Consider the following 13826-nt stretch of genomic DNA (forward strand, 5'->3'; position numbering starts at 1 on the left):
AATCCAATCCACATAAATATTTTAAACCTCTGCTCTAACTGTGTAGTTCTGGTATCTAAAATGGTCATGGAAAACACTAAAGTGTTAAAAGTTGCAAAAGAACCTTTTCTATACTTTATGATGCTAAGCTAGCATTCAACTTGTGAATATTCAATAAAGAAAGAAATCTCTTAGGACTCAAGACTTGAACATTCCAACCCAAAAGGTAACACACTTACTGTGTGGAAAAAAGTACTTTGATCTAAATACTTCCTCAATCCAAAACACATTGAAGAAAGGAATCTTAGCATATTCTATAGGTTGTTACTAGTATCTTAGTGTGAAATCAAATATATCCAGATTTATCAATATTTGTGAGATAATGTATACAGGTTAACAAATGGATTTTGTCAGGCCTTCAGTTTAAGAATTAAGTATACCACTTAACTTTTCAGTATTTGACCTAATAAAAAAAACTAATCTGGCAAGCATGCTTAAAATATTTTAAATCCAGAAATTAGCCATCTCACGTGGCTCTCTTCATTTCCCAACCCCAAGCCCCACATCCAGCCTATCAGACTGTGAGTGAATGAAATGTTTTTCTGTTTACAGTCTTACCTTTCGCTGCAGAGAACCCATCCTTACAGACTTTGCATCAGCAGACTGGTATGTGAGCCATAAGCCTGTATCTACATGTTGTATGAAGCATATTGAGTCCCCATACTTTATTTCAGGTGCTCCCATTCCATCCACCTCTTTTCTTGTCCCTATGTCCAATTTTTCCTGATGAAGAAAAAAATGTAGACCTGAACAATAACCAGCATGTTAATGTTTGCATAAACCAATAAATATTAGGAAATTTTCCAGAACAGGACCTAAACAATATTTGAAATCCTCCTTTAAAGATGTAACTAAAAAAATGGGAAAGCATAACTTTTAATTAAAGGCAAGGAGAAAACCCATCCATGCAAAAACCTAGCCTGTTAAACTTGAAAGGCTGTGTGTATTCATTTCACCTGCCCTGGAAAGAACTAGCATCCTAACTGACAATACATATCATTATTGCAATGTAAGAGCTTACAAAACAACCCCAGATACATTAACTCTCCTAGCTGAAACAGGCATTAACCTCCATGAGCCTTTTCTTGGGCACTTGGAGTTTTTATCCAGCCTGGAAAAGATAAGCTCCATCCAACAATCACTGAGAGATGGCCTTTAACCTGTCACTGCCCAGCAATGGGCTCAGTGCTTCCCGAAAAAAGCAATCCATTTCTGCATGGTTGGCTCACAAACTATTGGCAGCATGTCATTCCAGCTGGTGTCCTGTAGAAACAGAAGTTGTCTCAGGTGGGGAAATATAGTATCCCAAACAATACTAGAGTTTGTGGCTCTCATTTGAAGTGTTTCCCCAAATCCTTGTTCTCCCAAGCACAAACTACTTCTGAGCAGACTTGTGTGGACAAACAGCCCATGGATCCTGCCTCATGGCAGATCACCCATTTAATCTCTCCAAACACATACAGTTCAACCGACCAATACACCTGTGGCTGTACGTTCAGTATGCAATAAGACCTCCTTGACCAAGCACCTTGAACATTCTGGGCTTCTCCTGATCAGCAGGAGGTGACAAACATCTTCCTGCAGCTACTCCAAGTAAAGGTATAAACAGTGAGACAACTTTGTGTTCTACCTGTCTACAATCAGGAAAGACTAGAAGAATGATTACATCATACACATGTAGACAACTTCACAATGAAAGCTGAGAAAGTGGGGTTTTGTACATGAACAGACAACAATCTCTTACGTATTAAAGGTTTTTTAAAGTATTTTTTAAGTAAAGGAAAATGTCCTGTAACTAGATTTTCAGCCTACAATCATGAATGCTCTTTGAAGCATTTGAAAAAAAAAGTACAATAGTATGGAGGTGAAATCTTTATGATTCCTTTTCATAATATTAAATTTTCAGAAATAATGTATTCATCAATTCAGCTTGTTTTATGATTGTTTCTGGATGCAGATGTTAATTTCACTACCTAGTAAATGTCTTTCAGAACTTCTTAAGTGTTGAAATTCTTATTAAAATCTTGTCCATTGATACATGGTAGTAACTGGTTTATTAATACTCTGATGCCAATTAGAGTTGTTGTGTGTCTCTATTTCCTTATTAACCTATTCTTTTCCTCATATAATTTCTTGTATTCAAGTCTTTCAAAAGCTAGCACAAATAACCAGAATCTAGTAACAGCTGGAAATTCAAAAACTACTTCTAATATGACATTGAAAACAAATTATGGTATGGGAAAAGATAAATTAGACCTGATTTTAAGCTCCAGTTTTCTGAATTCTCTTCGTAACTAGAAGCTACTGTGAACATATTCTGTGCTCATATATTGTAAGATTTTCATTTTCAGGTCTCACAATTAATTTCTTAAACTGTAAACACAAGAATTCCCAAATTTTCTCTTAAGGCACTGTAAATAAGATGAGGGATTATTAATTTAAAGTATTTCGCATTCTTTGTTAAAAAATCTACTGGCTGTAACAGAAAGTGAAGGGGGTTGATATTGAAATCTTCATTCCAATTAGAATTAAATTTACTTGGCATAAAAATTGCAGTGCCAACAATTTTTCAAACAAAATCTCTGCTCTCACTGATGTAAGTACACTAACAGCTCTGCACGTAGGTTTAAATCCCAGACTGAAATCAATCCCATTAAAGAAAGTGATCTCTGTCCTGCAAAATAAATATAGTAGCCAGAAAAGCAGTTACAGCATCAAAGTTGAACTACATATAGGAGAGAAACAGAAGACTAGTGGATGGTGTGGAGGCAGCAGGCATTAGGCCAACCATTCAAGACATTGGCTTCAAGACATTGAGCTTTTTGTGGGAGTGAACAGGAACCACATTGTTTAAAAAGGGGAAAATTTGAATGGATGCTGACTTCTTATCAATATATAGCAGGTATTTGAGAAAGTACATATAATGAATCAATCTCATTATCTACAGTAAAATAGTTCATCAGAGAAAATAAGGATCTGAAAAATATCAGAAATCACTATGTCTCTAATTCATAATGGTGCATTAGCCCAGACAATGGTGCAAGTTTCCAGCCACACTCTTACCACATATGTAACCTATCATTACCAAACCATCTGCTAACTCTTTCTACAGCATTTTTACAAAGAAAATCTTCAGTTTTATTCATAATCTAGACACATTATCAGATGATCAACCTTGTCTAAATAAGGATCAAGAATTTTCGTTTATTACACTGGAACAAACAGCAACAAGTGGGCTTTGCAACAGTCTGTAAACCATCTCTGTAATGCAAAACAAGTGATGCATCAGAAATGAACAGGCTTAGTGAACAATAGGCCAGATTTTTCTCCAGAAGGCTGTTCTCTTTATAAACTCTCTTTATTCCACGCATACAAGAACACAAGCCAATCTTTTCATGTTTGTTGTGGGCTAAATGAACAAAATCTTTTAAAAATGGTTTCATTCTAATGCTGAAAAATTATTCTATGAAGCTTCACCTGAACCATTATTTCAGTCTGATGTTTCTGTTTAACTTCTTATAACATTCCAAAATGGACTGCCTTGATTAAGGCTTGTCCTTTCAACTTTACCTCTTGTAATCTGACCTAACCCACACTCTCTGTGGTACACTTGCACAACTGATATCATAACACCTCACCAACTGCAAGAAGCTAATTTATGGCTGCTTTTTAAAAAATGTTAATATAATTTCCATAAAATTTTAGAAGAAAAAAGAAGAAAGAAAAAGCTGAAGACATAATAATACAAGCCATAAAATTTTATTAAAATTTATCATTTCTGTCCACTGGAAAAGACTCCAGTCAGGAAAAGCAGACTTGGTACAGAAGGTACAAAATTTATAAATTTTTACCTTTATAAATTGGTAAAATTACCTTATTTCTGTGGAATAGTGATATTAAAAAAATGTTATTTATCAAAAAGAATCAATATTGAGCAAATGGAAGGGAAAAAATCCACAAAACTTGATCTCTACAATCAAAATTAAGAGAGCCATATGTTTAGGAAATAAACTGTAGACCTCTCTGGACATTCTGCACTGAATGAAGCAGAACTACTCAATGAAGAGAGAAAAAAAAGACAAAAGTAATTTTCTAAATTTCAGATTATTGAAAGGCTAATATATTTTGCATTTAATGCTTATTATTAACATAATACATGATAACCACAGAACAAAGGCTGATTACTAGAGAGAAAAATGAAGTGACTGTTAGCTCTTCAGAACACCCTTATCTTCTGAGTGCTATTTGTGATATTTTCAAGCTTTCACCAAAAAACAAAACAAACAAAGAAAAGAAAAAAACTCCAAAAAAACCCCACCCTTTCACTTTCTAGTTCTCTTCTGGGCAATGTTTTAAATGAAGTACTGGCAAGCTAATATGTTTAAGATGATGAGCCCTTGCAAATAATAAAGTATAAAAAAAACATTGGGCCTCTATATTTGCATGTAAATCTTCAGGTTTGCAGGTGATGCATTTTCAGCACTATCTGCAAACATGAAAGCTGCTTTTCATACAGAAATTGAAGATGTTATCTACTCACATGCTTAAAGGAACTGATCCTTTAACACTTTCTTCTCCCTTGTTTGTTTTTGTCTATTTAAATCTAACTTACTATTGTGCAACAACTGGGAGCTTCACAATTCTTCCCACTTTCATCTAGCTACTGCAAGAATTATGACTGTGGCAAAAAAAAAAAAAAATAAAGGGGCTGAAATTTCTATTAGAAAGAGCTATCTACTTGGAATATGAAGTGTGGGTTAGGTAATAATAGTCTATACTCAATAAAGAAGATTATGAGCTCCTTCTTATCCATGAATAATTTTTTGGGGTACTAAGTACATGCAACAACATAAGTGAAAGTTTGGATGGTTTGTTCAAACACACTCAGAGGAAAAGAGACTCTAAATCTGCATACCTTCTCTACAGAAGCCTTACTCCTGCAATTTGAAATCCTTATTTTAATACTCTTTCCCAGGGAGGGAGGCACCTCAAAAATTTTAATGCCTGTATATTAATAAAGTGAAGCATGACACTCATTCTAGAGCACATAGCACATGATTGCATCCAGATTTGATTCATCCTCAGCAAACCATCTGCCCCTCCTCTCCTATGGTATCTCTGTAATTCCCTCCAAGTAAGTAACTTGTTAAAATTGATGCTTATTTCCACAACATTTACATCAAATATGATCTTTGAGACTTCCAATTTCTTTGAAAATCCATATTTAAACAGCAGTAAGATTATATTTGTCATGTGCACGTTATCTTATATACCTTTGTTAAGGTTCTCACAATTCTTCAAGAATTGACTACTGTAACAAGTCTCTAGCTGCCTAAAAACCTTTTGAGCTCAGCACAGGATAGGTATGGCCACTAAAAACAAAATAAATGTTAACCCTTCATTTTAAGCATGGCAGAAAAAAACCATTTCAAAATATAAAACCTCAAAATAATTTTAAATGAGACTTCCAGATTCAGGCTGGATAAAAAGAATAAAAACAAGAAACTTCAAACACAACATTACCTAGTCTCCAAAATACACGTGCTTATGCTACATAGAAAATAGTGACAAACCATTTTATCCATATCAACAACAGACATTCTTTATTGCTAAAACTTCTTACCTTTGAGCATTTTTTGGACTAAATAAACCATGTAAGAGTAGAGCACACCACTCTCTTTGGAGCAATCCCTGCTGACAACCCATCCTGAAAATCAGTGAGTGAATTATTCTATGCCTCTAGCTTTCAAGTGCTGAAGTCTATACTAGCTGAAACAGGAAATCCCCAACATGGTTGCACTGCACTGTCCTAAAATATTTAAGCATTTCTATGATGTTTCTAATTTTTATCAAAAAAGATACATTGTTTGGGTCTTGAAACCATCACCTGAACTACAGTCTGTTATCAAGGTGCAAAAGTCTATATATCTGATTTTGGGTATCTTTTTTTATCTTCTCAAACAGGCAAATAATAGAAAAATATATATAAATTAAATGTTACAGAGAAGTTATTGGGTAATTATATTTGCTATTACTTTGTATTTTAGAAGACAGTTTTTTACAACAACAAAATTATAAGTGCTACAGGTGATAAGTATAGGAAATAAAGGATATTTAATAATTTATCATAGTATTATTCTTAACTGTTTATCCACTACAAAAGTACTGGTTTAAACTCGAAATGCTTATTGAAGCTGCCAAAATGAAAAGTCAAACTCTGGTAACTTCAGATCAGAGTACAGTAAAGTCTCTGCTGAGAGAAATCCTGAATTTCCAATTTAATTTCGGAAACTCACAATATTATAAATTTTGCCTATGTCAGACAACAGATATAAGAAGAAGCAGAGAAGTGAATCACAAAAAACAAATTAGAAATGTGTATACTACTCAAAAGTGGGCAAGAAGTACAAAAAAACTCCCAACCCAACCAATGAAACAACAAAAAAGCAACAAATTAACAAAGAATAAAAGAAACCCACAAACAGAAAGCCAGGTAGTAATACATAGAGAAAGTATGATAAAAGATTTTTTCCTAGTTATTCATTACACTACTCTTCAGAAGTTTTTTAAGCAGTGAAATGTAGAAGCCCCCAATAATTAATGCAATCACAACAAACAGAAATTATCTAATCTTGATTTCTAAAGAGATTGGAATTATCACTAGTAATATTAATGTTGCACTGGTTCCATACCTTAGAAGACCGAAAACAGAATGCTGTAGATTTTACATCTGCGTTCTCTTTGTCTGTAAGAAGGAGACTCTTGTCATCCAGGAGACTTAAATATTTTCCTGTTGTTATATGTCTTAGTCTGAATGGCTGTCCCCATCTAATGTGGCTGCCACTCCACCTAAGAGAGTCCATAAAAAATATATTTAAAAAAAGAATTTTTAACTACTGGCAATAATATTTGAAAGTAAAATATATTGCCAACTAGTTGCTAAAAAATATAAAATCACATGTTCGAGTATCAGCAAGAAAGTGGCTACTTTGTGGTTATCCCCCACAAAATCATTCTAATAAATAATCTTAAGGTCTTTCTTTGCACAAGCTGCCTTTGTTCAGACTGAATTTCTCTTGAGAGAAGGTACAGACCGCCCACAGAAAAGGAGGCTTATGCTGTACACAAAGAGTTTAGATCTGCCAGTTCCCTCTCCAACATTTCATCTACCAGCAGCTGCCATTCTTCACTCTCCCTGAGATCTTTTAGCAGTCAGCAGATTTTAAGCACAGTTTAAATGTTGTGCAAAAATAAAATGCATTAAAAAGATAGAAAACTTTCTGAAATAAATATGAAAACGTATTAAGCAAAAAATGGCCCAGATTCTTCATATTATATAAAAGGAAGAAAGGCAAAACTTATCTAAGCTCCCCAACATTTACTCAACTTAAAGTACAAGTCACAGGTTTCCAACTTCTTGCCCTAAACTGAAAATCCAGCCCTAATGTTCTTCCTGTTTAGTTCCTGAAGATAAACTTATGTAGGGGTTACTAAGGAATATGTACTTCACAAAGGCTTTTCAAATTGGAAAACTGTCACAACTAGGGTGTTTTTCCCAGGCTTCACAGAGTTTTCTTCAGTCTTATATCTGAAAAAGTTTGCACTTCAGATGTATGTGAATGCTGCATTTTGGAGAGGAAATCATGTATTTATTCTGTTTATGTATTACGTATATGTTTTTGTATATATCCACATGGAAGTCTGAAAATCCCTTAAGTTAGTACTTACATAGGTTTAAGTTAAAGTCATTTTCATTTTCCCTGACACACCTGATGTAGCAGGTTAAAGCACTTACCTATTTAACATCAGTACCCACTTGTTTAAACTTGTCTTTTCTTTCAAGTTGGCCATACTGGATGCAAAGCATGCAAAACCAATTTGGCAAACATTTTCCAAGTGCAGTCTTAAAAAAGCTTCTGTTTAGTACCAGAATTTGTTACACTTCAGTGATTAAACTTCTAAACCTTTTTAATTATTGGTTTTAAAGAGAAGAGAAGAACAAAAAGGTTTTCACCCTCAACTACTTTCTCTTGAAATACAGACTCTCTTCTCTTTAAGCTGAGGGAGCTTTGGGGTAGAAGGAAATATGGAAGCTTAGAAACACATTTATGTTTTTCTGTCTTCTGCACGGCAAAGTCCACATACTCCACAAAACGACATCTGAGTCTAGTGTTCTAACATAACTTCTGTTTCTCTAGTCAATAAAATGTCAGGTCATGAATCTCAGCTATTGTGTTGCCGAGTCTGGTAAAATACATCAGTTCTGCACCTTTTATATTACAGGTCATGCAGGGGAGCTGCCTTTTTTCTTGTCTGATTCAATTTTCTTTTGGCCCCATTTTGGCCCCAGTAGCTACAGACCATAAGTTTAAAAAAAAAAAAAAAAAAAAAAAATAGGTAGCGTAATTGAGCCATGCTTCCAGTTCATGCCTGCAGGATAGGAAAAGTAGCAATTTATGTGCACTCACAACAAAAGCCGATTGAGCAGGAAGTATCTTGTGAAGCCATTTCTGACTACCAAAATATTTTTTGCAATGTGAGAGCATGAACTCTGCCACCTTTTGGGAAAGAAAGCAATGCTGAGCAATAGTACTTCGTGTCCCATGGCAGAGCATCTCAAGGGCATCTGTCCATGTAAACTGCCCAGGCAATTTTTATGAAATTTTTTCCACTAACAAACAGAGTTGAGAAAATAATTGTTCCTTTAGAAACATGTAAAATTCACATAGCATTATATCTGCAGCCATTCTGGGAAGGACTACAGCTGACTGAGAACTTCAGGCATGCATACACAAAGCTATAAATTAAAGCATTTGCATGAATATTAATGGACTGCAATTCAACAGTGAATGTATATAGAAATTAGAATATCATACAGGAAAATAAAGTGAGGGCAGTGTAGGAGATGGTTATTCTTGGGATTTTATTTGGTTCTTTTCTTCCTAATAATAAAATCCTGGGGTTTAGAAATAAAGATCCCTTTGTAATAATTGCTTTGACACTTCTTACAATTTCTTTCAGTCATATATGTTCAAATGCTTACCCTTCAAAATTTTGTATACAATGCCTGTCAAAGTGATATATGATGGTCATAACAGAAACCTGTCATTTCTTGGATCCCCATGTTGCTCCAGTACTGCTTATTGGGGAAGTAAATGCCATGGGGAAACAAAAAGCCAGAGATCCTTCCACAATTTCATTGTTGTTGTCACTGTCTCAAGGTCCATTTTAGTCCAAAGGAAAAATCTCACTGCCCTATCACTGACATTTAATATCATTCTATTAATAAATGCCCACAGAGAAAACAGCATCATTGGAGTGTAACCTTTTCATAAGCTGCTCTGATTTAATCTCTAAAAAGCAATCATTTATTCCTCTCTAGAAACTTTATCACAAGCACATATCATAATATGATTTAAATGCAGCTTTAAACTGCAATTATCTTAACAAAAAAGGCACAATCCCTTACTATTATTCCAACACTTCCAATAATGCATAATGGAATTTTTTCTTTTAAATTTTTTATTTAAAGCCTATCAAATGGCTTAAACAAGCTGGAGGAGGAGTGTCACGCATGATTTTTATTTTAAGGAAACCGTTTCTGTTTTGTCATTTATGTGCTAAAAATGTAAACTCCAAATTCACTGACAGTTATAACAACTTTAAAAAACAATCAAAACACACAGTCTCTCTATAGGAACTTCTTTAATGCTTAATGAAAGTCATATGAAGCATTTTTTTAAGGATTATTTTAGTTTTATTTGTCCAGATTTATAATTATCATTTTTGATTTTACAGGATTGCTCTGTACAAAAAGTGTCCAGCCAAATGTCCTCCTTTTTCTGAGACAGATTTTACTTACGCAACTCTTAGAGTCTCTAGTCGCCAAAGGGAGCGAGCATGAATGGACACAGCCCCGCCTTCGTAATGGACAGTTCTGAAAACCAAGCAATGGCACAGAGTAAATGTTCAGCAGAATTCATCATCATGTGTGTTTGTTCATTTAACCACACCTCTCATTTTGAGATTTGTCAAAGCAATTATTGCATTTGTCAGACTCAGAGGTTATTAGGTTCAAAACCCAGTCTTGTCAAATAAACCTTCCAACTCATTTAAATTTTGTTTTAATTGTCCTCAGTATCCATAATTGTGACATTGATACTAACAAGGTGTATACAGCATTTCTTTAGACATTTTTCTTAGCATTTTAAGGATAAAGAATCCGGGGGAAAAAACATTGCCAATAACCTGATAATTACAACATTTCTAGATTCTAAAAAACCCGAGCACCAAATAATGATTAAGATTTGTTATCGTTTCATGTATCTCCCAGGAAAGGCAGTGTTTTCTCAGAGCTTAAACTATTAAAATAACTGCAACTTATTATGCTGAATCTTGAAGATCTTATTTAGCACTTTATTGTAATACCATAACACATAAGATATTACAACAACCACACTGACAGTCTTCACACATCTCAGGTGTTAACAGCTTCCTATTTACAAATTTTTATATGTAATGACCTCTCTAATTCCTGCATATAACCAGAACTCTATCTCTAGAAAAACATCAATTAAGCCTAAAAAAGAGATTTTTTTTCTCCATTATTCTACACACAGATAAGCGATCTATACTGGATGCACAAAACTATTAGGACCTATAGTCACCAAAAGCCCTGGACAAATAACCCTGTTTTGCTTCAAAGTAAACACTAGGGAAAGATAACATTGTCATTCTGAATTTAGGGAGCCATTTTTTGGCTTGTGTCCTGCCTGTGCCTGTTTTTCTGTCATATGACATGGACAGAGTTTAAAAGCCTAGGCCTTTCCTTTGGGGAAAATACATAAAAGAGTCACTTATGGAAAGGAGTGCTGTCACTAGGCTTATCAGATCAAGCATGTTAGGAAGACTACCAAACAATGGCCTAGTTTTATAGACACTGGAAGAGCTGATAGATTGAGTAAATCTTGTGAAGTTCCGTCAACACCAGGCACCGCCAAAAATAGCCAGCGATATTAATTAATTATAATTAGGGAATATTAATAACAAAATTGTAGGCATTCCCTATTCTTTGCTAAAACTAATTTTTGACAACTACAGTTTTGGAATCAAGTACATACTACTTAACAGGCTTTAGCTTTCGAAGTCCTCCTGTGGATATAATACAGAAGGACTGAATGTTTAGCACAGGGGAAAATCCAGCATTGAATAAAATAGTTCAAAACCAAAAAAAATAAAATATATTTCTTAGTACTGTTGAGCATACATGAAATTAAAAATGTCCTAAAATTCATCTTGCAATGCAGTAAAAAGTATTATGGAAATGAACATTCCCAGACATTGTGAAAGAATGAAGATGAATCATACAAGAGAAAAAAATTAGTCCAAACACAAAATAAATACATCTCACTACAATTACAGAATCAGGAACACTGAACACTCATGACCCAGGTATAAATAGAAACCTCAGCACATGTTCCACATCCAAGAAATTACAAGTGGATATAAATATGTACAATATTCACCCCTTGACTTTATATCCCTATTTTATCCAAGTATTATCTCAGCCATTTGCTGCAATGGTTTGTGATGCTAAGAGAAGCTGGAAGGTATTAGCAAGTCTCTCATTTCCCTCTCACTGAAGGAAATGACATTCAAAGGTAATCGTAGTTTTTATTGAAATTTACCTTTATTAGTACAGTAAAATGCAATTGCAAAACAACCTTGAACTCTGCTATTTCTTTGTTCAGATATTCTCTCCATGCTTCAGGTATTTGTCCAAAATCTTCTGCAGCTAACAAATCGAGACTGGATTTAAGTAGCAACATATCAGGAATAATAGATCAGATGTCACCCTGGTTGGTTGGCTGGCTGGGATTAGGAGGGTGTGGGTGGGGGTTGGTGGTTTTTTTTTTTCAAAGTTGAAGCATTCTGATTACATCCTGGCTTATTTCAGTATGAACCTCACTCACAAAATTGTATCTGGAGTCCTTGCACTTGCATAATATAAAATTAAATTTTATTCAGCAGTTTTCAAGTCATTAATTACATGAAAAATCAGGCTGAAGCAAAGATTTAAATTCATAATCATGTTCCATTCTTAAGTTGGTACCTTTTTGCTTTTCAGGGATTAAGCTCTTTCTCATCATAGAAACTCCAAAGTTGTTACCAGTTTTTCAGTTTGATTATTCTCTTGAAGTTAGTTTTGAAGTTAGTTTTGGATTACTCATAGCTGTTGGGTCAGTCTAACACTACAGATCTAAAAAACCTCCCATCTTAAACTTAAAAGGATGGCTTCTCATGGGTGAAGTAGTTTACTTTTATATGAATGTCCATCCATTATTTTCTTTCTCTCTTCCTTCAAAAGGGATCTATCAGTCTTAGAATGGTCACATAAGTTGAGAAAATGGGGAAGAGATAGAAGAAATCCTAAATAAAAACATATTACTAGTTTACTAGAGGAAATAAAAAGGATTATAGGGTTGTCTATTAGTTCTATATGAATGACCAGGCATGGTAGCAACAGAGGGAGTAAAGGCTAAAAGATGGTAATAGAACTTTAGAGACCAAAGTCTAAGAGGCAGAATCAGCCTCAGCAAAAGAGTAAGTTACAGCAATCTGGAGGGGTACTGAAAGAGAGCTGGTGACTGGAGGGCTAGAGATCAAGGATCCCTACAGGGAAGCAAAAGGAGAAGCCTGAAAACTGGAATAAAGGATGAAGTACAAGACTTTAAAAGAACAGGAAAGAAGATATATGCTACAAAAAAAAAAAAAACAAAAACAGTTAGCACAAAGCCTTAGAATAGCGTGTAAGCTCTGATAACAAGCTCTTGTGTTTTTAACCAGATACTGTCTTTGCTATAGAAAAGATTATAAAGAAAAGTTGAATAAAAGAATATTTTGCAAAAAAGATTTCTTCAATGAAGGGCAAGTCACTTTGCCTTTACCATAATAGCAAGCATGCTGAACATCGTTTCAGAGCAGATGAATAAGTTCATAACACACACCATCTCAAAAGTTTTTATGCTAAGGAATTTAAAGTTCATTTTTAGCTCTTTTCATAAAAAATAAATGTAGTAAACTGCTCTGAGATTGCTCAAACCAACTTCCTTAGTACTTGCTCTAATATATCATTATTTGATGGGATGCACCTCATTTCTTTTTATATACTTCTGATGACAATTCAGTGCTGAAAAGGAAGGATGATTCATAACATTTGAATCCTTCCAGAAGCTGACACTAGTAAATCATATCAGGTATGGTACTGCTAGGTCAAATGAAACATTACTTTCAATGACAGGAAGTAATGTACAAAAATTCTCTGACTATCTAAGAATTACTACAGATTTACATTGACAGGATGAAAAAAAAAAATAGTTGCAAAGTGCAAAAAAGATGCATAACACTTGCCAAATGGTAGAGAAAACCTCCAGATTACAAAACCTAATTATTATATTATGGGTAATTTAATTTAATAAGGAAAATTTAATTTAATAAGGAAAATACAAGCAACAGAAGAAGAAAGGACAAGAAGCTACAAGTGTTAATCTTCCTCAAAGCTTGGGATATCTTGTATCTTCAGAGCCATACGCATCATACTAATTTGTGCCATTTTTTTCTATTTTTCCAAGGCATTTTATCCACATATTCTACATTTCTAGATTAAGGATATTAACCACCTTTATTTAAAAATAAAATATCTATGAGCTATTCAGAACCTTCAAGACTTTTCAGTTAATCTTTATTATAAACCTTCATCTAGTTAATTAGTTGGTATAATGAAGTAA

General features: G+C 34.2%; 1 protein-coding gene across 3 annotated transcripts in view; it reads right to left on the reverse strand.

The window, feature by feature from the left end:
- The window catches only part of RYR2 (ryanodine receptor 2), a 378658-nt gene that overhangs the window by 189990 nt on the left and 174842 nt on the right, over positions 1-13826 (reverse strand). For all 3 annotated transcript variants that reach the window (XM_066315680.1, XM_066315679.1, XM_066315678.1), the window contains exons 10-12: positions 9902-9976; positions 6732-6888; positions 598-762 (exon numbers count right to left, since the gene is read on the reverse strand). In XM_066315680.1, the coding sequence (XP_066171777.1) occupies positions 598-762; positions 6732-6888; positions 9902-9976 (397 nt within the window). The remainder of the gene's footprint in view (positions 1-597; positions 763-6731; positions 6889-9901; positions 9977-13826) is intronic.

This window comes from Sylvia atricapilla, chromosome 3 (assembly GCF_009819655.1).
Source record: "Sylvia atricapilla isolate bSylAtr1 chromosome 3, bSylAtr1.pri, whole genome shotgun sequence".
NCBI lineage: Eukaryota > Metazoa > Chordata > Aves > Passeriformes > Sylviidae > Sylvia > Sylvia atricapilla.